We start from the raw sequence: 26,117 nt of genomic DNA, 5'->3' as shown, positions 1-26,117 counted from the left end.
TCATAAGCTTACTTTCCTTAAGGAAAGTATGCTAAAATATATATTCTTACTTCCATACCTTAAAACAAACTGTCTTTTTCAGAGAAGGTATGATTCTATCTCCCCTGCTGAGAGACTCTAATTTCTGGTGCCAAACTGGTAACTGATTTGCAAAAAGATGCAGATTAACGTTGCAGATGAAGCCACAGCTGTGAGAATTACTCAGAGAGCATCCTGCACAATTTCTCTTGCACAATTATTGGCCCCAAGAATAAATGGTTTCTCCATCGTTGTACTCAGTAGCTCATTTAAAAATCCCACTTATTATATATGTGGTTGTTTATCCAGTTCTAAGATTTGGTAAGAAAAAACATGAGCAGACATGATGGAAGGACACCTTAAGTTTTCTGAGGTGCTGGAGAAGAGGAGATTATGAAAAGGAGAGAGTAAGAGTAAGAAAAGGAACAAGGAGTTTTGAAAGAGAACGCTTGGAGCAACAGAATAATCAGGGCGGTTAGAATTGCTGCAACAGGCTGTATATAAAGCTTTTTTGGCTCACACATCAAAATAGAAAGGCACAGTTACTTCAGCTTCCACTAGACAGTGGAGAATACTTAGATTCTTGAAACCCAGTTCCAAGAGCTGAGCTGACAACAAGATGCCTCCTCAATCAGACACCACACTGAGAAATCCAGAATGCAGTCCAGAAGTTCCACCACAGCTTTTTACCTGGGAGGAGATAGGACTTCGCTCAGGCAGGAGAAACTCCAAGAAAGAAGGATGGCTGGTCATCAACAGGAAAGTCTATAACATCAGCCAGTTCTATCTGAAGCATCCTGGGGGCAGTCGCATCCTCAGCCACTATGCAGGACAAGATGCTACGGTGAGATTTTTTGTGGGAGGCAGAGCACATAGGGAGGATCATAACTCAGTTGCAGAACATATGTTTTGCTTGCATGAGTCTCAAGTACAATTGCCAATATCTCCAGCATCTCCTGGAGAACCACTGCCAAAGTAGGCAGTAGTGGACTGCTACTGGCCAACAGTCTGATTTATTTGGTCATGCATATCTGCTTGGCAATTAGCTATGACTGTGGGACAGAATGTTACTAACATTTAGAACAAGGAGGGCATAACAGGACAAAAAAAGCCAATCTTAGAAGAAGCAGCTTCTGTGCAAGATTGCAGTCGTAGGTTTCTAAACCCATCTGATGTATGTTCATTCATAAGTAAGTTGTCACCTTAATTTTAAACAAAGAGGTTCAAAGTGAATTTGGGAGTTCTTCCTCTGGCAAAATATTTGAGTAATTTTGGGGGAGGCCAAAAGAGTTTCATTAAAACCAACGAAATTTCTCAGGGTTCAGGGATGGGTGGGTGTTCTACTTCTTACTGAGTGTGTTTGGATCTTAGCTAATACACCAAGAACACTTTACCTTGGACATTGTATTCTAGTGTTGAAATTAATGTCAATATAAAATATTCCTCTTATTTGTATTTTTTTTCTTGCCAAAAAATTAGCCATTTTAGTGTCTAAAAACAGCAGGTATATTCAAACTAAATATGACAGACTTGCCACTAACGGATATAAAACAGGACCAGTTTTGCTTTTTCTCCAGGACTTCACTTCTGTCTTGTGATGCCAAGCAAGAAAATGCCAAACTCACACAACTAGGAAGAGAGAGACACCAGGGTACATGAAAAGAAAATTGCCACCCAGTAAAAGATGAAGCCTCCAGCACTATGCATTTGTACTTAGCACTAAGTCCCAAGATGCACATTGGTATTTACAGAATATGACTTGTCATTCATCATTTTAATAAACAGTGAGCACTGCAAAGACATTTAACAAATATAAAGACATATGCAATTTAATTAGTGCATTTATAGAGTTGGATCAATCAATCAGGGAATTAAAGAAAAGGCACATAATGTTATATTGTTATATTGTTAACCGCCCAGAGATGAAAGTTTGGGGCAGTGTACAAATTTGATAAATAAATTCAATAAATAAATAAATAAATAAATAAATATGGTGAATCTAAATAAAATCATGTTCTATTTCAAGACAGTTTAAGAAGAAAAAACTAGGTCAGCATCTTTTCTATCTTTAACTGAGTGTTCAGGATGGAATTGCTGTCTAGTTATACTGGCATGGCAGTGCCAGTATAGTTAAGATTAATAGTTGTTTCAATTATAAGTCCATTATAAGTCTTGATCATTCTATTAGTCCTGAACATTCTGTTGGATATAACATCTAGAATATCCAGCCAGTCCTCCAGAAATTTTGCACACATCAGCTAGGTGACAAATGCCAGTATTAGTATTTAGTAATTAGTATTTTTCAAATAATTAGAGTTTGAAGTCCCCAAACCTTTCACCCAAATTTTTTATGGCACACAACTGTGAATTCACACCAAGCATAAGGAGATTGAGCTTGTGCAAATTATTTTTTTGAGGCAATCTTCAGTGTGCCTGGATGTGTGTCCATTAACACAAGAATTGAAGTAGGAAATAGGAACTCTAAGTATAGGCAAGGGCATGGAAGCTGAAGGGTAACTATTGGCTAAAGCTTAATCTGTGTCCTTAAGAAAAGATTAAGCTTAATCTGTGCCCCTCTGATCCTGGCTGATAACTACAGATGGGAATGGGAGACAGCACTCAGGGAGAAACCTTTGTCCTATGGACTGTCCCCAGAGTACTTGTTGTCCTTAGGCTTAGCCTAAGCTAAGAGGGTAGTTGCACATAGAATAGAGGATGTGAAACACCAAAATGACCTCTGATTTCGACCGAGTGTATTATGTAAGTATCAGCTGTTCTCCAGCGAAGTATCCATCGGCACTTACTTTTTCTAGGTTACGGAAAGCATTCTTCAGAGCCAGGTATAATATGCTCTCCTTGGCAGTACTTTTTGGGAGGTATAATAAAGTGCCTCAAGCAAAAAGGATCTGTCTATGTGGTGAAGGAACACACAAGACAATACAGTACCTTATTTTATACTACTCTTTTTATAAAGACTTGTGTGGCAGGCTGATTACACCATTGATGTTCAACAGGGGATCTTTTCTCCTCTCTGATAAGTGTGCAGATACCACCAGAAAGGTAGCTAATTTTTGCTTGGCAGCCATTAAAACTAGGCAACAAAGAACCTCTGACAAGATTAGATTTGATCCTGTATACAGGACATTTCATTATTTTTTCACTTGACCTATTGTATTCATTGTATTGTAATGCTTCTAGGGGGTGTTCTGGGTTTTGGTTTTTGTATATCTGATCATTGATCATAAATAAAGTATCTCCTCCTTTTCCTCCTTGGAAACCTCTAGCAGGGTACAAAGATAACTGCTTTCCCCTAATCTCTGTTCCATTTAATCATCATGACTAATGTTCTCTGTTCTGTCTCTGTTCCATTTAATCATCATGACTAATAGCCACTGATAGGCCTGCTCCCCATGAATTTGTTTCATCCCCAAATAAAAGCCATCTAAGCTAGTGGCCATCTTCATGTGCTGAGGTGAACCCCATAAAATGATGAGGGACTGGCCGTATTTGCATGTAACATGAAATCGGAGGTGAAGTGACCCCTGGGTTAAATTTGTATACATCCAAATGCAGGCAACTACAGTTACAACAAAAAATGGACCCATGGTTTCTCTTCCTAGACTCTATTTTACCTTCAGTTTGTAGTGAGGTTGCCTGCCTGGACCTCCAATTCTGCCAGCACAGCATTATGTCTGAACATGGCACCACACCGCAGTATGGCTGCTTTTCCAACAAGAGTTTAGAGAGGAAGCTTCTCCCTCACTCTGGCCGCTATTGGCTGCTGGGACTGTCCTTCAGTAAAGAAAGAAGTCCTGACTGCAGAGAGGGAGCTCTCCATGACATCTGAATTTGGACAGGAGAGCAGGGGAGCGGTGGGGTGGACCCACTCTTCCACTTTACATGCAAATGCTGCCACTGTGTTGCATAAAGGCTTGTGAATGTGTAATCACATTCTGTTCATGGTAGAGATGATCCCATGGTAGCTTGATGCTGCCTTAGTGTCTTGTTGGTTTTCATCCTCTCTCAGTGGAGAGGGGAAAACCCCACAAAACATAGGTTATTTGTAATTTGAGTTGACAAAGGTAGTGGCTAATGGTGTGAGTTCTGAATCAGATATTGCCTTTGTCATGTGCTCAGTGGGTGGCCTCACTGGGTGGCCTTTATCGGGTGCTCACTGTGTGGCATTTCACACCTGCAATGGGGATTTTAATTCTGACCTACCTTACTGTACTGTCATATGGATTATTGAGATAATGTATGTGAAGTGCTTTGGACACTATAAAGTGTTATTTATCAAGTCCAAGAGAGTGTTGAATTTACAATCATTGTAATTACGCTTTTACAGTTTTTGTGTTTCAAAATAAATAAGAACCTTTTTTTAAATGAGAATCTTCTTTTCCCCCTGCAGACTTCTTTTTATGGGGGAAAAATTGCATTTGGGGGGGAAAATGTGTGTGGGGGGGTTTCATATAGCTTTTTATATATGAAAAAAACCCAACCATTTTCAGTGACAAAAAATATATTTCCTGTGGCACCCACTGTAAATTCCTGCTGGCTCTGCCTAACTGCATGTAATTAAAACTAGATTAAATCGAGTGATTAATTCCCATTGTTGTTGCAAAGTTGTTTTGTAACAAAATTGATTTGTAACAATTGCAAAATCTGCTTTCTGGGGCAAGAGATCATAGAAAGTGCTGGAGCAAAGCACTGATCACCAATGGAAATCCTCCTGCTCCGCTTCAGCTTCACTTCTGCAATTTTGCCAGAGACACACACCAGTTCAAGCTCATCTTTAACATAGATAATTATTCTTATTAATAAATACATAAAAACAACAAATAATCACTGAGATTTCAGAATGCTGAATTTTGAGGCCAAGTCAAACAGCCTGGGTACAGGTTACTAAGAAAACACCTCTAGTATTATTATTGTTTTCCCCACATCTGAAGACGAAACGCAAGAAAAACACTGGATTGCTGCTTTGGATAAAAGGGGCACAACTTTGTTGAACCATTTTAATTAGGTTAAAACAGAACTCTATCCCCTCCCCATGGAGTGTGGGCCTAACTTAAGTTTGGGGTTAGACAACAGTGTCCTTCCCCCAAACCTTGTGAACAACAACCTGGCTCAGAGCATCAAATCAGGTCACCAGTGATTCCTGCTCCTCTCAGCCTACACCATAAGGGTAAGGACATTTTCATGAGCTTCATCCCCCACCCCAAGCTGCTCAGTAACCTCTTTGAAAGGAGAAGAGCTGGTCTTGCAGTAGCAAGCATGAATTGTCCCCTTTTCTAAGCAGGGTCTGCACTACTTTGCATTTGGATGGGTGAGTACTTGGGAGTGCTGTAAGATATTCCCCTTGGGAATGGGGCCATTGCTCAGGGGAAGAGCATGTGCTTTGCTTGCAGAAGGCCCCAGGTTTACTCCCTGGCTTCTGCAGGTAGGGCTGGGAGAGACTCCTGCCTGAAACCTTAGAGAGCTGCTGTCAGTCCATGCAGATGATATGAGCAAGATAGACCAAAAGTCTGACTCAGTAGAAGGCAGCTTCTTATTTCCTTGTTATGTTTGTGGAACCCCTGAAGCAAATAGGAGAGTCAGTTGTAGCCCCTGAGCCACAAAGTGTCTAAGGACTGATAACTGCTCCTCCTATTCTAAACCATCTCAATAGTGCTCAACAATCAACCCCGCTACACCTACTTCCAGTCTCCTCTGTAGCTGCCCAGTTGTAACCTTCGAGCTAACTACACAAGAACAGGAAAACACAATGGAGTAAGCGAGGAAAACTTCCAAACTCGGCTGATCTCTTAGGAAACCAAAAAATTCTACTCAAGCGATCCTACTGATCTCTTAAAACTTTAAAAAAAAAAAATCCTGGTCAGCCCCCAAAAGGCTGGTCAGCAAATCCCATTCTGTACCTGGTTGGGAGGGTGGGGGAGCCTGCCTAGGTGAAGACTGCTGCAGGTGTGGGGATGGGATGCCACAAATGGTCAGCAAAGTTCCACCTCTCCCTGCCCCAGCCAATGACCCTTAAGCCTCATGCTTTCTTCAAAGAAGGACGAAGCAAATATGCCACCCAAAGCAGGAGGCTGGGGAGTGGTCCCATTCTGATTATTCAGATTTCAGTCATATTAAATGCACCATGCAATGGCATTGATACGTGAATTATTTGACTTCATAGGTACTTCCAGCAAACACTTGACACTTGCATTTCTTCTTGATAGTCCCAGATATGGAGTCAATCAAAGTGGCATTTCTTCTCATGCTTGTCCAACAGTCTCATATCTACGTGGCAAATTTCACAGTATGTTTTCCTTTCTCTCTTTCCTCTTTCTTTCTTCTGCACTTACCCTCCACTCTCATTTCTCTCAAACTGTATTTTCTGGACAGTTACTTGGACAGCTGTAAAGTAAAGTAAAGTAAAGTGTGCTGTTGAGTCAGTGTCAACTCCTGGCGACCACAGAGCCCTGTGGTTGTCTTTGGTAGAATACAGGAAGGGTTTACCATTGCATCTCCCACACAATATGAGATGATGCACCAGTGGTCAAAGAGCAGAAGCAGAGTAATTTGAGCCATTTGGAGAAGGGGAGGAGGTATGAGCTCGATGTTGAAAGGAGAAGCAACAGAGGATCAGTGTGAGGTGAAAGTTGGAGGCACCATAAAAGGAAAAGGGATATATTATGAATGTTTGACTACTATTCATTGATATTCATTCATATTAGTCAAACATCCATAATAGGTCACTTTCCCTTGTATGGTGCCTCTGATTTCTGCCTGACATTGATCCTTTGTTGCTTCCGATGTTGAGAGAATATCTCCTCCCTTTCTCTAAATAGCTCAAATTACTCTATCTTCTGCCATTTGACCACCAGTGCAGCTGTCAAAGAAACTTTGTTCTTCCAAAATCACTTAGGCATACATAAGTGATAAAATTTTGCTAGCATTTATGGCAGATGACAGAAAAAAGACCCTTGCCTTTGAAATTGCGCTCTTCTTTCTGAAGCAATCAGCATCTGCTGCTGAAAATAAATGCCCCTGGCTTTCTTGTCCATCACTGCAACATGATGGGATTCTCATTTCTTACCTCCTCCTTTTATGTGTTTCCCAGGATGCCTTTGCAGCTTTCCACAAGGATGACGATTTAGTCAAGAAATATTTGAGTCCACTGTATATTGGAGAGCTGAAGCCCGATCAACCCAGCTGTGAGCCCCCCAAAAATGTGAGTTTCACCTAGAACACCTGACGTAGTGTGTGTGGGGAAATACACAATCCACAAATAGAAAACTCTTTTATTGAACCATAGCACTTTTCAGGTACTAATGTACCTGTGCGGTGAAAAATCTTATTCTTTTAATGCCGCAGTAGGCTTTTTGTATGATCAACCCCAAAACTTAATGACCATACCTTTTAAAATGTAAAAGTTGTAATCAAAGTCTTAAGACATAGAGACCCGGCTCTTGAGAGTGCGCAGGGAGAGCAGGCTAAGCCCGCTCTCCCCGCACTCGAGCAGGGAGGGAGCCTTGGGCGGCCAGATCAGCCACCCACACTATTGCCGGCTCCGTGACAGAGCCGGCGGGGGCTGGGGAGCTTGGGGGCTGCATGGCCCCAAGAAGCTCCAGTATGCCCTGCGTAAGTGCGCAGGGCATACTGGGGAGATGCCCGGACCGGGAGCTGGCTTTTTGCCTCCCCTCCAGGGGTCTACTCATGAGTAGCCATGCTGCAGAGCCGCACTGCAGCTACTCACAATCGGGAAGCCCAGGTTTGCAGAGCGCTTGCTCCGCAAACCCGGGCTTTGGGGAGGGCTACAATGCGGGCTGGCCACTTGTAAGCCACCGGGCTCACTTGCGAGCCTGGTGGTTTACATGATCAGCAAAAATTGGGCTAGGCTCTCCTAGCCTGATTTTTGCTGATCATGAGAATAGCCCCATAGAATGGTAAATGTGGCAAAAAATACATAAAATGCTAAATGTGTGGCAAAAGATGCATAAAATATAAGCATAAACAAACTATAATATTCTAAGAAGCATTAAAAATGTGGCATTTCAAGCTACCCCAATCTCCCCTAGCCCTTTTGTATATTAAATTAATCTAAGCCATTTAACCTATACCCCTAAAAGAAATCATATTTACCCTTTTGGCAGCTTGAGGAGTTTTCAGATTTCTTTTAAAAAGTTCGCAACAAACTAAACAAAGAATTAGCTATTCAGTGGATAGGGTTAGGGTTTTCCTGGTGACTTAACAGTTTATACTCCCCAAAATCAAACTTCTCCCCTTTGTCTTCTTAGGCCCTTGATTGGTTTCCACCTGTTGTACCCAGAATTCTTATTGGCTCTTTCAATTCCCTATATCCATAGTTATTAGAAATCTCATATTCTGTGTTGATCATGGCAACCTGGACCGCTCCCCCCCCCCGCACAAAACCCAGTCCCCCATTTTTGACAGGGCTCATTTTTACTCCCTCAATTAACTGCTGCCATCAGACCTTGTAGTTCTTCTTCATCCCTCAGTAAGGTACCAACTTGAAAAGGTGTGGTGGAATGGGTCTTCTAGTTTCACACATATATTCAAAGACCTATGACCCCAAGATGTATTAGCTCTCTTATCTTCAAGCACTCTTTGGCTAAATGGTACCAAGCTGTGCCTCTCTCTTGTTTGGAGGCCTTTTCTTCAAGCAAAGTTAGCCTGAGTAACTTTTACAGAATCTTTTATAATACACAGCGAAATGCAAGATTTCCCCTTTTATTTTTCTTCATTTGGCTTAGATCCCGGCCCATTGTTCCTTTTTAGTATGAGCTTCCATAGTCCAGCATAGTCCTAAAATAGGCCCTCATCAACATGCAGAACTCGGTTTGTGGCCTTATGGCTTTAGTATCAATGATTCAAGCAATTAAAACAGGCCCCATGGATTACAAAAAGATAGAAAATAATGATTTTCATGATGCTCCAGAACCTCAATATTACACATAATTGACAAGTTAGAAGCAGTGATTAGATCCAGATGCAACAGGGCGGCAAGGAGGTATGCGGCCGCCCCGCCTGACCCTTTTAAAGTGCAGCACCAGTGGGGGAAATATGGCAGGAGGGGTAGAAGCACCTTCCCCCACCCTTAAAGGTATCCCGTCACCTTCGAACCAGCTGAACTGCCAGTCTTTCAAACCTGTTCGGAGGCCCGTAAAAGGGCCTCTGAACAGGTTCATGCACATCCCTACTATTTCATTTCACTTTGTGCTTGTAACAGTAGCTCATATATAAAGAATGTACATACTGAGGCGGGTCTCACGATCAGTGAGACCTGTCTCCAGATGGTTTGTGGGAAGAGTGGACTAAGCCCGCCTTCCCGAGCGGCCAGATCGGCTGCCCACACGACTGCTGGCTCCATCACGGAGCCGGCGGGAGCTTGGGAGTTCGGCTGCGAGCCCGGTGGTTCTCACACGTGGGTGAAATCGGGCTAGGCTCCCTTAGCCCGATTTCGCCCGATCATGAGCATCGCCTCACTGTCTTTTTAATAAGCTAGTAATGGACTAAAATAACGTTTTGAAAGTAGCTTCACAAATTGCTAAAATGAACATTAAGCCTCCTCCTCCACCAAAAGTCTATTTTTATACCCTTGCTTCAAAAATAAGGCTTTGCAAATCAAATCACAAGAAACTCATTTAAAAAACTCTGCTGCCAATGATATACTTAGTTATCTTTAAATTCTGAAAAACTGGGGTAACCATATATGGTATTCTGCTGTCCTGTTTGAAATCAAATTGGTGGCTTTCCCTTCTGTAGTGTATAGACACACTATACACACTGTATATACACTGTCGTGTATGGACATACACTATAGTTTATGCTTTTTGCTTAAACAAAATGCAAACTGGGCTGCTTGCTGCTGTGATAGGTGTAAAAAAAGGCTATTTGAATTTACTTCTGAGTTTACATGTTGAGGATTGGAGTGCATGTGGCTCAAAGTCAACATAAATATAGACACATATTTATTATTATGACACATCCTTTTCTTCTTCCAAAGAGTTCAGGGTATTGTGCATGATCTTCCTCCACACTTTTATCCTTACAACAATCCTGTGAGTTAGGTTTGGAGCGAGAGAGGCTCTTCTCACAATTAGTGAGAAGAGCCTCCTAGGGGTTAGTGGGGAGAGCGGGCTTAACCCGTATATGAGCAGGGCGGCCAGATCGGTCGCCCACACGACTGCCGGCTCTGTTAAGGAGCCAGCGGGGGCTAGGAGGATCGGGGGCCGCATGGCCCATGGTAGCTCCAGCATGCCCTGTACGAGCGCGCAGGGCATACTGGAGAGACCCCTGAGCTGGGAGGCTGCTTTTAAGCCTCCTAGTTGGGGGTCTACTTATGTGTTGCTGTGGCACGGAGCTGTGCCACGGCAACTCACGATTTAAAAAAAAACAGATTTGCAGAGTGCTCACTCCGCAAACCCGGTTTACGGGGAGGGGTTGTTTGGCGAGTTAACTGCCTGGAGGCCACTGGGCTCACCTGTGAGCCTGGTGGCTCTCATGATCAGGTGAAATTGGGCTGGGCTATAACAGCCTCAGACAGTGTCTCACCTAAAGTCCTGCAGCAGGTTTTATGACTGATTGGGGAATACTAAGTCCCCCAGTCCTAGACTTAACACTCTAATCACTATACCATACTGTCACTGGTTCTAAACAGTGGGGCTATTCTTACTATCACAAAAATCGGGCTAGGAAAATCCTAGCCCGATTTTTGTGATCGTAAGAACCACCGGGCTTGCAGCCGAGCCCGGTGGTTCCGGAGCGAGTAACCCGCTCCTGTAGCCCACCCCTTAGCCTGGGGTTTGCGGATCGAGCGCTCCACAAACCTGGGCTATCTGCTTGTGAGTAGCTGTGGCGCGGCTCCGTGCCACAGCTACTCACGAGTAGACCCCCGGCTGGGAGGCTTAAAAGCAGCCTCCCAGCTCGGGGGTCTCCCCAGTATGCCCTGTGCACTTGCGCAGGGCATACTGGGGCTTCTGGGGGCTGCACGGCCCCCAAGCTCCCCAGCCCCCACCGGCTCTGTCTCGGAGCCGACCATCGTGTGGGCGGCTGATCCGGCTGCCCAGGGCTCCCTCTCCACTCAGCACCCTAAACCGGGTCTCACAGATCGTGAAACCCGGTCCAGTGTGTGGATATTGACTGCAGGAGAAACCTGATGCAGTAGAAAAAAGGAGATTAATTATCTTTCTCAAATACAAAAGAAAATATTTTGGCACACAAATCATTTTGATTGATTTGATACACTCTGCGCCCCTCTGAGGTCTGGGCCCTAGGCAGCTGCCTAGTTGGCCTAATGGTAGCACCGACCCTGTGTGCAGCATTCCAGAAGTTCATCAGAATCCAATCCAAGTTCATCAAATCCAAGATTTGAGTTTGACATTTCTAGCATAGTGCATTTGCAAGAGAGAGAAAATCCAAGCCAATATTTTTATATTTCATTCTCCTGCTTTGTGTCTTTGCCATTTTGATCCCTCAACCCACAAAATGAAAAAGTATAATAATTTCAGAGACAATGAGAATCAGAAGTGCTTGGAGATAAGAAAACTTGGGATGTGCAAACTGGCTCGACGCTGAATGAGTTTGACAGCTTGATGTCAAACCGAACCACTCCCTGCTTGGTCCAGCTCCGGACTGAAGCCCGTGGGGGGGGGGGGGGGGAGGCAGGTTGTGCAATTTTTTAAAAAAAGTTTTTTTTAAATGTTTTCTAACCTTTTCCCCTTCAAGGAAGGTCCTCGAGGTGGTGGCGGGTGGGGGGTGGGGTCCGCAGAGATTCCCCCTCCCCCTGCCAGCCTCTGTTATTACCCCCTCCAGCCAGTTTGGCTGGTTCTTCAGCCCATTTGGGCCTCCATAGTTCGGAACAGTGGCCATTTGGGATGCTGTAGCACACGCACAAATGGCCTCCGTGAGGCCTGGCATGACCCTTACAGAAGCCATTTGCACATGCGCAGCAGCATTCAAAATGGCCACCACACTGAACTATGGAGGCCTGAACAGGCCGGAGGAGGTGACAATGGAGGCCAGCGGGGGAAGGGGAACCTCCATGGACCCTCCCCCCACCGCCTTGAGGACCTTCCCCGAATGGGAAAAGGTTTTTAAAAAAAAAAAAAAAAATTAAAAACTTTTTAAAAAGAAAAAATTCACGGATCCCCCACCCCCGAACCGAACCATGGGGGGAGTTCAAGGGGGTGTCGGACTGAACTGATCTGGTCAGGTTCGAGTCCACTCTGGACTCATACTCAACCAGGCCATCCTGTTCCGTGCACATTCCTAGAGACAACGTCTGTTGGTGAATTTCACAGGAAATGCTGGTCAATGATTTTCGTGAGCTGTACAGCACCGTGAAGAAGATGGGACTCCTGAAGCCCAGTTATCCATTCTTCACCTTCATGTTTCTGCATGCTTTCCTGTTCGATGTGGCATCCTGGTTCACCATCTGGTACTTTGGGAAATCTTGGCTGCCCTTCCTTATTGGAGTAGCAATGTTCACCATTGGGCAGGTAATGTATCACTGTCACTGCACACAGTATAGCAGGCCTCTAGACTGTTCTTCAGCTCTTCAGCAATGTTCTGGTTTCATAGCATCCTCCCTAGAAAATTAACATAGTGGCATTTCCCAGAGTGTTTGGCAAGAATACTAATGCTAATAAAGTGACATCATCATGTAAACTTACTTGGAATTCTTGTAAGAGTCCTGGGAATCAAATATTGAGGGAATCAGTTTCCCAGGTGCTCCATCTCAGGAAGGAAATTTACATGGGAAGAGCAGTTGCCAAAGAGGCATAGTGGTGTACACCCTTATATGACACACACACACACACACACACACACACACACACACACGCTTCTTGTTCCTCCAAATAGAAGCAGAAGGAAGGGAGGAGATGTTTAGTCCCTTTCTCTTCCCTCCAACCCATCTTTCCCTAATTTGGGGCCAGTAGCTATTGTTTCTCAAATGTCTATGGACAAAGTGGCATATTTCAAATATGACACAAACATATTGTGGACAATTATAGTTGAATGGAGAATGTGAATAAACACCAGCGATCCTGTACATTCTCAAGAAGGCTTGGAGAATATATGCAAATTGAGAGCTACCTCAGTGAATTTCACTTACTGTATAGCCTAGTACAGCCACCTAATGGCACAGTGGGGAAGTAACAATAGAATTTTAGAGTTGGAAGGTACCTTGGAGTTCTAGTGAAACCCAGGCATCCCTACCTATTCAGGAGTAAGACCCCCAATGAATCTGAGCTAAAATAGTGAGCAATTATTCCCTATAAACCAGTGTGTTGAAAAATTCATATCATGATACCTTCTTGTTGTTTTGTTTTTACCTTCCAGATCCAGTATGGATTTCTTCAACATGATCTTGGCCATATTTCAGTCTTTCAGGAGCCTAAGCGGAATAGATGGTTTCATTTATTTTTGATGGGAATATTTAAGGTAAGAGTCCAATGCTGAGTTTTTGTTTTTGTCAATGAGTATGGCAATGTAGTTTATTTATTTGCATGGTGGAGATTATGTTCTGCTGCTGCTGCAAGACAGATATTTTAATACCACTTTTCAACAAAAAGTTCTCAAAGCAGTTTACACAGAAAAAGTAACTATGATGTTATCCTGTTTCACAATCGAAAAAGAAAAAGAAGACAGGCACCAGCAACAGCCACTGGAGGGAAGCGTTCACAATATAGGTCCTCCATGAATAAACTGAGAGAATGCATTTAAACATTTTCATTTTCTATGCAGGGTGGGCCAGCAAGCCTATGGAACCACTTACACAACCAGCACCATGCCAAACCTAACTGCTTCCGCAAGGACCCTGATCTCAACATGCATCCACTGCTGTTCAGCCTGGGGAAGACACTCTCAGTGGAGGTGAGTAGATGCAACATCTGGGACTGGCTCAAGTTTTAGAAAAAGGAAACACTGATGGTTAGAGGAAGCACATCTCTCTCTACCCACCACAGAACGTTTCTACTCTCCTTAGTACAGCTTATGCTGTACTAAGGCTGGTTATATCGTCAGATGAGTCCCTATTTCCTATTTGCATCAAGATAGCACTCTTCCTGGGTGTGAGTTGCTAGTGTTTCCTGAGACAGGACATTACCGGTTGCTTCCTGGGTATAACAGAGATGGTGGCTGCTGCATTGGTCCCGCTGAAAAAGTTGATTTGGCCAAAGGGGAAGAGCAGAGACTGAAAAGTGGAGCCTCTGCCTCTCTTACAAGAAGTAAAACTAGGGTTAGAGGTTGATCCTGGATCCCTGCTATGACCCATAATTTACGCTCCTCCCCTGAGCCAAATCCTAGAGGGAAATGTGTGTTTAAAAGACAGCAAGCCTCATCCTGTAGCCTTTGTTTGAGAGTCCTGTCATTTTCTAGTATCTCATTTTCTACCCCGACTTGACCTTAGTCTTTGCCCATCATTACCTAGGAGATGCCAATATGTTTTGTCGGGTTTTGTCCTGAATTGTGGAAGATGGTACAATGAAGTTGGGGCTATTTAACCCCCAGTTTAACTGCTGTGTTTGCCCTCCATCTGCAGCTTGGAAAAAAGAAAAAGAAATACATGCCTTACCAGTACCAGCACACGTACTTTGCCCGTGAGTGTCTTGCCATTGTGCTCAAAAGCCTACATTGCTACTATTAGTAAAGCCATGCCCCTTTGTAGATTAGGCCATAGCTTATGGAATAATCACTAGAGTGTTTTTGGTAAAAGACTGGGATGGAGAGCAGAGGCATAGGGAGGTAGAATATGGCCCCTCACACCATCCTGGACCCTCCGCCACCAAACCTCTAGGTGCCCACCACCAGTGCCCTTTCCGGGCAGCACCTATCTGTAGCTAGGCAGGTAGTGCTACATACCGGGCAGTGCCTACCTACCTACTCCACACTGACCACTCTACATTGACGTGACCATGTTGCCCCATGCCAGTGTGAGAACATGCCTATCTTAAAGGGACCACCTGTTCTCAATGAAATGGGGCAGTGAGCGGGCGCTTGGCCACAAGTGAGTTGCCAGTAAGAAGCAGAAAGTGCACAGTGCACAGTGTAGGAAAACCTACATCTGGAGGCCACAGCCCCAGGTTTTTGTCCCCCTTTGTCCAAAGGTGGCTATGCCACTAATAGAAAGTTTGTTGGAGAGATGGAGTGCTATAATAAAAATTAATTTGCCAGTTTGACTTGAAAGTCGGATTCTTTGCAATATTCTAACTTGATCTGAATTGGGGTGGCTTACACTTGAAAGAATTTATATGGTCCATGCTTTCTTTTTTCACCATAGTCTTAGCCCCGCTGACATTTCTTATTTACATCCAGTTGGCTATATTCTACTTGTCAGTTCAAAGGAAAAAATGGATGGTAAGTAATCTGCAAAGTGACAATGCTTCCTCCTATGGTGTATAGATATATTAAGGAACTGCTTACATGTCATCCTTGTGCAGGGGCCATGCTAATCTCTGTATCATTCCAATTTTAGTATATGTGCTGCCATGGCAATCACATTAAGGAACTGCTGTTCAGTGTTATAGATTTAGAGGGTCCTCATTCCTATCTTCTCACCACTGGAAAGGTATTAAAGAAATTTCTTTCTCCTCCTGGCTCCTCAAACACTCACAAAACATTCCCCACTCTCCCCAGCAGTGAGAAGTTTATGTATTTATTTTTAAAAATTACATCCTGCCTTCCATTTTAAAAAAATCCAAGCTCCAGGAGTACAGTGCTATGTGGATTCTGCTTCCTCTGCAGTAGAGATCACTGGAAACCTATGGTGTCTTTGTTGTACTACAAATGTCCAGCTTCAGCATTAGATGGATTAAATCAGTGCCCCAGAGAGCAAACCCCACACCCTAAGGTGCTTCTGTTCTCTGTTTAGTCCAGGCATCCCCAAACTGTGGCCCTCCAGATGTTGCTGAACTACAATTTCCAGCATACCCAGCCACAAAAAATTGTGTCTAGGGATGCTGGGAGTTGTAGTTCAGCAACATCTGGAGGGCTGCAGTTTGGGGATGCCTAGTCTTTCCAAAACTCATTCTGTGTTGCACTGTGAACAACTGCCTGTCTGTTTTCCAAGCTGCTGCTGTCCTGTCCCAGCTCCCCATGAGGCAGAGGCTAGGCTAGGCTGCAGGACCATGAAGAGATCCCAGAGAACAGGTTAACTCACCACCGTCTGAAGGCAGACTGAGCCCAGAGCTAGTCTGGAGCTCAGACTGCTCCTCCTGGGCTCCACCTCCATGCCTGGAGTGCCTGAGCTTCAAAGGAGATTGCTGCTCAGTGTCTGACACTCCTCATCCATGCAAACTGCTCTTCCCTGGCTTTCTGGGATGCTGATATTAGGGGTGTGTGATGATGGCTGGGGCCAGTTCCACATCCCCACACTGCACCACATAGGTAGTAGAGATGGGGATTGGTGCCAGTTCTACCCCACTCAGTATCTGACTCAGAGTCACTACTGGGAAAGGGAGTGGATTATGAGCCCCTGGTGGCGCAGTGGTAAAACTGCCGCCCTGTAACCAGAAGGTTACAAGTTCGATCCTGACCAGGGGCTCAAGGTTGACTCAGCCTTCCATCCTTCCGAGGTTGGTAAAATGAGTACCCAGAATGTTGGGGGCAATATGCTAAATCATTGTAAACCGCTTAGAGAGCTCTGGCTATAGAGCGGTATATAAATGTAAATGCTATTGCTATTGCTAAACAAGCTGGGCCATGACACCGGCTTTTGTTTCACAACACATTCATATGCAGAGAGAGAGAGGGTAGGATGAGTCTGACACTCTCACATCACCACCTCCCATCATATATAGAGGATGTGCTCTGCCAGGATGCCATGGCTCCCCCGCCCCTTCAGGATTCTTCAGGGCCATTAAGGTCTCATTCAGAGACATCCACTCCCTCACACCCAGTGGTAACCCAGCAGTTGAGGATGGTGGAGAGGTGATGGGCAGCCCTCATGCCCAGGGGCATCCCATCTGTTAAGCATGGTGGAGGGGCTGTGAGTGGCCATTGTGCCCAGTAGCAACCCAGCTTCTGGGTTCATTGGAGGGGGTGGTGGGTGGCTCTTGTGACCAGCGGCAGTCCTGTGACCAAGGGCAGGACTAGAACCAATGGGCTGCAATTACAAGAAAGGAGATTTAGGCTAAACATTAGGAATAATTTTCCAACTGGAAGACGTGTTGCATAGTGGAACAGGAGGCAACATGCAGTGATGGGCTCTCCTCTGGAGATGTTCAGGCAGAGGCTAGATGGCGACCTGTCAGGCATGTTGGGGTTTGACTAGATGACCTCCAATGTACCTTCCAACTCTAAAATTCTATGATTTCCCTTTCATCCTCACAACCACCCTGTAAGGTAGGTTGGGAGGAGAGTACATGACAAGTGGAAGGTCTTGTGCTTTGCTCCATGGCTGAGATGGGGATTTGAATGTTGTCCCCTTTCCCCAAAGTTTTGTTCTTCAGGTCTGTAACCACTACATCATACTTCTCACTCACTCCTGTGCCTGGATGCAGGTGCAGCTGTGAAGACTCTGCTCAGGAACTGTGGACATACTTACAATCATACAAAATAAACTGGGGTCTTACTCCAGAGCAGAACTGTACAAGCACTCAGCACACACTCAGATGAACAGTATGCAGGCAGCACAGATTTTTTAAAAAGACAGGCAAGAGATACTGAAAAATGGTTAATGAGCCCTTTTTGTTGTGCAGGTGTGTTTCAGGTGCTAGAAAAACTCTATATAATTGTACATTAACATTTTTGATCCTAGACTGCAGAAGAAAGTTGGTCCTGACGATGAGAGAATTTGTTTCTCTGATCTTGAAAAAAATGTGGTTTTGTTCATACACTTGGGACCGGGTCTCATGATCAGTGAGACCCGGTTCCTAGCAGTGAGCGAGCAGGGAGCCCTGGGCGGCCGGATAGGCCGCCCATACGATGGCCGGCCCGAGATGGAGCCGGCGGGGGCTGGGGAGCTCGGGGGCCACTTGGCCCCCGGAAGCCCCCCAGCTGGGGGTCTACTAGTGGGTAGCTGTGGCACGGAGCCATGCCGCGGCTACTCACAAGCAGATAGCCCAGGTTTGCGGAGTGCTCGATCCACAAACCCGGGCTAAGGGGTGGGCTACAGGAGTGGGTTACCCGCTCCAGAACCACCAGGCTCAGCTGCGAGCCCGGTGGTTCCGACGATCAAAAAATCGGGCTAGGATTTTCCTAGCCCAATTTTTGTGATCGTAAGAATAGCCCCTTGGTGATATAATAAAATAGGATTTATCAGCAACAAAAGCCTTCTTTTAAAAAACAAACACAGAAGTCTCAATTCACTGAGGAGTTCCCCCTGAGTATGCTGCTTAAAGTACTCTGGAGGTCTGCTTTCTCTGTTAGCCATGCCCTCAAGGAGATATCTATGGATATGCAAATTATTCCCATGTGAAGAAATTGGAGAGGTGCAAAATGATGACTGAGAGATAAATTCTCTTAAGGGTTGGCCTGCCCTCCAGGGCTAAGAATATTAGGGGGGAAACAGTGCTAGAGAATATTCTTGTCCATATCTGACACCTTCCCATCCCAGACACATATTTGCTGGTTTTATTAGTGCTCCTTTTCTTCAAGAAATGCTATTATATATCACTGTTTACTGGCAGAAAGCAAGCATTACTCCTCACAGCACCAAAATAAATAAATAAATAAATAAATAAATAAATAAATAAATAAATATAACTGAAGTCTCACACTCTTTGCTTATCTACTAACTGTAGGGCAGTAATCAGAGAAAGAGCCGGGTCTCACGATCAGTGAGACCCGGTTTGTGAAGCTAAGCGGGGAGAGCGGGCTAAGCCCGCTCTCCCCACAAATGATCAGGGCAGGAGCCCTGGGTGGCCAGATTGGCCACCCACACAATTGCCGGCTCTGTGACGGAGCCAGCGGGGGCTGGGGAGTTCAGGGGCCGCGTGGCCCCTGGAAGCACCAGTGTGCCTGCACGAGTGCATAGGGCATACTGGGGAGACCCCCGAGCTGGGAGGCTGCTTTTCAGCCTCCCACCGGGGGTCTGCTCATGAGTAACTGCGTCATGGAGTAACCGCATCATGAGTAATCACGCCACGCCACAGCTACTCACGATTTTAAAAAAGGGGGGGTTGCGGAGCACTTGCTCCGCGAACCCGGTTTAAGGGGCGGGCTACTTGAGCGGGTTAACCACTCAAGAACCACTGGGCTCACAGCCAAGCCTGGTGGTTCTTACGACTGTAGAAAATCAGGCTAGCTGAGGCTAGCCTGATTTTCTACAATCGTGTGAATAGCCCCAAAGTGTCCAGGTTCAATTGTGTTCCTAGTCAACAGCATCCTAGTTTTCCAAAGTGAAATCAGGTTATTGACAGATTAGCTATTCAGCTGATGAAATCAGGTTATTCAAAGTGAAATCAGCTATTCAAAATGAAATCAGGTTATTGACAGATCAGTCCAGTGGATTCCCCACCACCACCACCACCACCACCACAGAGAGAAACTGAATTTGTCTCTATAAATTTCTAAGGGCAGGGCCATTTAACTGGTTTTGTCCCCACTGGCAACATAGGAAACCTCTAATCTGTACCTTCAAATCATACATAAAACAAACACATTCCCAACTCCTTTATTCACTGGGATTCCTTTTGTCTGGGCTGTCATAAAGCTGCAAATCCAGTTTGTCTGGCCATCTGCACTGGAGTTTTTTTAAGAGTGGGGAATAGATAGTTGGCTATCATGGACACCAACCCCCATTTCTCCACCTAACAGCTAGCCTCTCCACATATGTTGGTCACTGAAGGTCAGTGTACTGAAAGTCTTCAGTGTAAAAAGTCTGAATGACTTCAGCACTTCTGGTGGGTGAATTGGTCCCTGAAAACGCAACCAGGAATTCCTATCATGTTGAAGAGCAGCCACAGATGTTTGTAGCAAATCCACCTAGCCCTTTGGATTTAGGCTAGTCCTATCTGAAACACTGCTGGTCCCCCTCAGAGTAGTTTTGTTTAGCATGATATAATGAAATCCAAATGGGTTTCTGTGTATGCATGCATTCCCACACTGAATAATGGACTCTGTGGTCTCCATTCTTATTCCATGAAGTTTATGGGTCTGGGAATGACAAAGGAAGTTACAACACAGGTCACTGCGTGCTTTTTCCTGCTTTAACACTTCTTTCATTTCAGGAATTTACTTTCATTCTGACCTACAATCTCCGCGTCTGTCTCATGTATGTTCCGCTAATGGGATTTAAGAGTTTCATGGCATACTTCTGCCTGGCCAGGTAATCACCACTGTGCAAAACTGCACAATGTTCTGTTCTGGCAGCTGCTGCTACCTAGGTCTCACAGATTTGTAGAGTGTGAAGTTGGAAAGAGTGGGCTGTACAAGTTGGCTCCTTCTATACAAATCACACCCACCTGAACAAGCTCGTGTCATGATCCTACCCGGCCCATAGAAACAACAGGCCACGAAGGAGTTATTCTTAGGCAGCACAAGAAAGGCTGTGCTTCTGGTGGTTAACCTATAGATGGAGTGCCTTCCACACAATAATCAAGAGTTATGACTTTGTTTTGCATGAAATCCTTTGACGATTTCAGCCAGAGATAACAAGCTTTCATATTTTGCTGCTTTAATCATGAGTGATCCCTTGCACAACTGGAGTGTTCCTTTACAGGTCCATACAATGGAGTCTGCATCACAATGTGGCTATTCACATGTGCGTGCTAAACCAGGCAAAGGGAGCCCAGCCTGGTTTTTCACACTCATGTGAGCCACCTGGGTCAGACCGATCCTGGTGGCTCCATGGCAGCAAACTCACCTATTTAGCCACCCTTTAAAATGAGGTTAAAGGGAAAGAGCGCTTCTTTAACTTCATTTATTTGATCGTGTGTCATCTGCGGGGAAGGCAGGTTTAACCCGCCTTCTGTGCATCCCACCCATGAGCCCTTCTCACTGCTCATGAGAAGTGGCTCAATAAGTGATAGCACAATTTCAGGATCTTTGTCTGCTTTGTGTGTAGTTATTTTGCCTACCAGTGTTTCAGATTTCATAGGCTCAATGGAAATCCTTCCTTCCACGGGGCTACTGCCTCACAAATCTGTTCCATGGCAACAAAGGATGCAGACATTTTCTCTCTGCCTTACATAGGCCTGGCAGCCTCTAGTCAAGCATACATTCTTATAATATAAGAAGCCGATGAGGAGTCCAAACCCACATAGCTAAAAGCTCAGTTAGAAATGAGTGGGTAACATAGAAAAGAAGCAACAATTGAAGCATACAGCAGCGAGTTGAAGGAGCTCTTATCCAGCCCTTTCAGTCCCACAGTCCCTCTAAGACTGGACAGAAAGACAGATGCTTGTATAGATACAGCTCTGTTTGCTAAGCCTACAACTCTGAAGGCAAACTCTCTCCATGTCATAGCTTTAACACAAGCACCTTTTAGGTTTGCAGCTTGCAGAAAGATGCCATCTTCTGGCACAGTATTTATTGACAAGATTGTCCTAAATTGGTCAGGTGCAAAAATGATCAAAAACACAATTTGACATGAACTCTGGCTGGGGATGAGCTATGTTCACATTCATGAAACCTAGAAATAACCATCCTTGTAAGTAAAGTTGTGCCATTGAGTTGGTGTCGACTCCTGGCAACCACAGAGCCCTGTGGTTTTCTTTTGTAGAATACAGGAAGGGTTTACCATTGCCACCTCCCATGCAGTATGAGATGATGCCTTTCAGCATCTTCCTATATTGCTGCTGCCTAATATAGGTTTTTCCGATAGTTTCGGAAACATACCAGCGGGGATTCGAACCAGCAACCTCTTGCTCTCTAGGCAAGTTACTTCCCCGCTGTGCCATTACGTGGCACTTATCCTTCTAATAGAACATACTGTATCTCAAAAATGGAGATAGCACTTCAGAAACTGGTTGGGGTTTTTTAATCACTTGGAAAGGTTGACTTTGTGGGATAGTAATGAACATCCTCTAGTTTGGGCACATACGAGCAAAGTGACTGCTTCAACGGCCAATAGCAGCCATTTTTAAAATGTATGCAGATGGTGGTTTTTCATGGTTCTTCTCCTTTCCTGCACAGATTCTTAGAAAGCACTTGGTTTATTTGGATCTCGCAGATGAACCACATCCCAATGAACATCGATTATGATAAGAATTTAGACTGGGTTTCTGCCCAGGTGAGAACTTCTGTCTAGGAGCACTATCAATCTTTCATCTGATAGCCTCATTAATAAATGCACTTGGATTCAGACTATCATCATAACAGGCCACAATATTGCTATATTCCACTATGTCATGGGGTCCATGATCACATGACCATGTGAACAATGAAGTGGGTTTGCCATGTTGAAAACCATACATCATTTCCAGAATAGTTATTTTTAGAAAAGGTTAGCAAAATTTGACTACTACCAACCCCAGCACAGCATCTCTCCAGTGTCTGCTGTTGATGCCTAGCTTACGTTTCTTTTTAGATTATCAATCCTTTGGGGAGAGGGAACCATCTTTATTTATTTAAATTAGTTTTATTTACTTACTTACTGATTTATTTTCTATGTAAACCACTTTGGAAACTTCTGTTGAAAGCGGTATATTAATAGTAGTAGTAGTACTAGCTCCCCAAATGTATCGCCCAGTTCACACATACCTTTCTCCAAATAGTATACACAACTGTACAGATGATCAGTTTAGCAAGATGCATTGTTCTGCAGAATGAGGAATACAGGTGGCCCTAATTATTTGCAGGGGTTCCATTCTCACCTATAGGTGCAAATACGGAAACTGTGGATAATGAAACCTTGAGTTGATGGGAATTGGAGGGGGGGTAGGTTACTAACAACAACAAAAAAGGGCCAAAAAAGCGGGGGGGGGGCAGAAATAGGAGAAGAAAAGAACAGTATCTTATTCTCCAGGTCCCCAGCTCTCTGGCAGCATCCCCCCAAACCCCGAAAATAACTAAATAACAGACAGACAGATAGATAGATAATAAAAGAGCCTCAAAATGGCTCTCTGCTGGAAAACGGCAGCAGGAAATGACATTGGAAGTAATTTCTGTGTCATTTCCAGCCACTCAAAACCACGGATAGGTGAATTTGCCTCTTCTTCTACCCATGGATAATGAAACTGGATCTCTAAGACCCAGTCGCAGATACAAAGAACCAGATACGGAGTTCATGGATAATATGGTCCTCCTGCTGTATAGCAATATCCAGGCCAATTGCAACCTTACATTTTGCATCCATGAAAGAAGGGGAGGCTGGGGCCCTGCAGAAACTCCATTAGGGAGGATCCAGTCCCTCAGCCTGAAGAAGTTTCCAATAGTTTCTAGGTAGTGATCCAGCAACTATGTTTGCAGCTAGTTATCCACATGCAGAAACCTTCATCCCATGAACCCTCCACACACTCTATGAACACATATGATAGGAGTGTGTGCTTGCCTGATGAACATTCCCCCCAATGCTGCCATGCCCACTAGCCATGCCCCCAATGGCTATATGGAGTCCTTTCGCATTAATGATAAACGTGTGTCAATCAATGTGTTGCCAACACATGTTTTTCACTAAATGTTCAGGGGGATTCTGGTGGCTAGAGAAGCTTTTGACTCAAACAGATCAAATGGCAGACCATTTTTGAAACCTAGTGAGGCATGAGAGCTCGGGAGGAGCCATAGCTCAGTGGTAGAGCATCTGTTTTGCATGCAGAAAACCAATCCCTGACATCTCCAGGTAAGGCTGGGAAAGATCTCCCTGTCTGGAACCCTGGAGAGCCACTGTCAGTCAGTGTAGACAATAGTGACCATGATGGGCCAATGGCCAGCAGAAGGCAGCTTCATGCACTCACCGTATGTTCAACTACATTGTGATGATGTGGTCCAGGGGACTTTTGTTTGGCAAACAAAAGCCTAACTTGCATATCTCAAAGCTCTTCTTGCCTCTTTAGCAATGCAGTCAGCTGCAGTGGGAACTTCGCAAAAATCCCACTGTGAGCATGGTTCTCCTCCATTGGTGCTGATAGCTCAGTCTGATCCTGGTCACGTGGCACAAATACAGCAGTTGATTGAACCAATGCCCTTCTATGTCAAGGCCATAAGATAAACTTAAAACTACAAAGAAACAAGCCCAGTGGAATGGTGGTTTCTAATAAATCAACATTGAAAAACCACTGATGCAGAAAATACAGTGTGTTGACAATGAAAGAAGTGGCTAGAAATTAGCACATTTCTCTTTCTTACTTAGCTTGCGGCGACGTGTAATGTCGATCATTCCCTGTTCAATGACTGGTACACTGGGCACTTGAACTTCCAGATTGAGCATCAGTGAGTATGAGATATAGAAGTTGGTATGTTATAAAGCACTCGTAGGGATGTGTCTGGGAGAAGCCCTACAGAAATGAAGGGCCACCCCCATATTGGGTGTTAAGGGGCTTTGGGCCTTAAGCAGGGATGGGATACTTTGGGCTTACTCGGGGTTCTCTGGCAACCTCTTAACACCATCCCTCACCCTTTTACTGCAGCCTTTTCCCAACCATGCCACGACACAATTGCAAGAAGGTGGCTCCTATGGTGAAATCCCTCTGTGCCAAGCATGGCATTAAGTACCAGTGCAAGCCCCTCCTCACTGCCTTTGTGGATATATTGCGGTAAGCCTCCATTAACAGGGAGGTCCAAGTGGAAAGAGGATCGGGGTGGGATGGGAATATCAAGACAGGGCAGCAGTACAAGTGGGGAATGGAAGAGACCTGCAACTGAGGAATGAGACCCCTTTTCTCTTTCTCTCCACAGCTCTCTGAAGACGTCAGGGGAACACTGGCTGGAAGCTTATCGCCTGGGATAGGTGGCAGGACCTAAGGAAGAAATTGCCTCATGCTGCCCTCAGAACAAATGGATTTTGTGGGGAAGAATGAACTTGACTTCACAGTTAGGGACTAGCACAAACCTATTTCTGGCCAGAATCAACCACAGGGGGAAAAAATATTATGTCAGTTTTATTCCCATTATTACCATATAGTCTCTGGGCACTCAAGGTGCTGGTTTTAACCCTTAACACCTTAAGCAGCTTGGACACAGGGAGGGTTGCAGAGGGAACACCTTCTCCGTGCTCCAGGGCATGCTCTGAATGCACATGATGCAGCAGTCGGGCTGAGGAGAAGCAAGTCTAGACCTGGTCGGGGCCTGGGTGGGAGGCTGTCTGGGAACCCAACATGTGCTAATTTGAGTTCCATAATCAAGGCCAGATTAACCAATAAGCTAATAGGCCCTCACATTTTTAGGCACCTCTTGAAGCCCTCCTTTTTATAAGTTTAGGCCCTCATTCTGGCCCATTAATTGTAATGGGTTGTAATGTAAAAAAAATCGGGTTGTAATGTAAAAACAATAAATATTGGAAACATTGAAAAAGGTGTCCCCCAGTGGCAGAGAAGAGGTGTGAGCTTAAAGAATCAGGAGTTTGCAGTATTTTGAGTGGAGCTTATACAGAACTGGGGAGAGAGCTGAAAACTCTCCCAAGGCACCTTGTGGGGCAGGGCATCTCTCTGGGGATCAGTTGTGATCTGTTGCAATTTTGGAGCAATGCACATGCTGTGGGCTTCCACCTGATGCTCAGCTTGTAGTTTGTAAATACACCAAATGTTAAGAAGATACCACAAAGCTCTAGTGATCTGTCCTCCAAAGGAAGCCAAAACCTATGTTGTTCTGTCCCCTGGAACTTCTCACCACCCAGGGCAATGCAGAGCATGTACAAATACTATTTGTGTGGCTTTATATTGTGAATTGACTACAAAGGAAGCTGCCATGTACTGAGTCAGACCATTGGCCTATCTAGCTCAGTATTGTCTTCACAGACTGGCAGCAGCTTCTCCAAGGTTGCAGGCAGGACTCTCTCGCAGCCCTGTCTTGGAGATGCTGCCAGGGAGGGAGCTTGGAACCTTCTGCTCTTCCCAGAGTGGCTCCATCCCCTGAGGGGAATATCTTACAGTGCTCACACATCAAGTCTCCCATTGATAGGCAACCAGGGCGGACCCTACTTGGCAAAAGGGACAAAATTCATGCTTGCTACCCCAAGATCAGCGCTCCCCCGCCCCCGCATCATTCACTGG

The 26,117-nt window shown here is 44.9% G+C and overlaps 1 protein-coding gene and 1 pseudogene across 1 annotated transcript; one reads left to right on the top strand and one right to left on the bottom strand.

The window, feature by feature from the left end:
- Positions 1-637: 637 nt before the first annotated feature.
- On the top strand, positions 638-24,893 carry LOC128339393 (acyl-CoA (8-3)-desaturase-like). The gene is made up of 12 exons (XM_053283212.1): positions 638-862; positions 7,124-7,234; positions 12,327-12,524; positions 13,369-13,470; positions 13,774-13,902; positions 14,570-14,627; positions 15,308-15,384; positions 20,199-20,296; positions 22,105-22,201; positions 24,260-24,339; positions 24,537-24,662; positions 24,805-24,893. The coding sequence occupies exons 1-12, from the start codon at positions 638-640 to the stop codon at positions 24,854-24,856; spliced, it is 1,353 nt and encodes a 450-aa protein (XP_053139187.1). The 3' UTR covers positions 24,857-24,893.
- Positions 15,426-15,526, bottom strand: LOC128341338 (uncharacterized; annotated as a pseudogene).
- Positions 24,894-26,117: the final 1,224 nt, after the last annotated feature.

This window comes from Hemicordylus capensis, chromosome 1 (genome assembly GCF_027244095.1).
Source record: "Hemicordylus capensis ecotype Gifberg chromosome 1, rHemCap1.1.pri, whole genome shotgun sequence".
NCBI classification, from domain to species: Eukaryota; Metazoa; Chordata; class Lepidosauria; order Squamata; family Cordylidae; genus Hemicordylus; species Hemicordylus capensis.
Note: the sequence above shows the minus strand (reverse complement) of the source record. Positions and strands in the feature narration are given on the sequence as shown.

Coding starts and splice junctions, on each gene's coding strand:
- LOC128339393 (XM_053283212.1), top strand. CDS start 638: ATGCCTCCTCAATCAGACACCACACTGAGAAATCCAGAATGCAGTCCA. Junction 863..7,123: donor ATGCAGGACAAGATGCTACG/GTGAGATTTTTT, acceptor TGTGTTTCCCAG/GATGCCTTTGCAGCTTTCCA. Junction 7,235..12,326: donor GCTGTGAGCCCCCCAAAAAT/GTGAGTTTCACC, acceptor TGAATTTCACAG/GAAATGCTGGTCAATGATTT.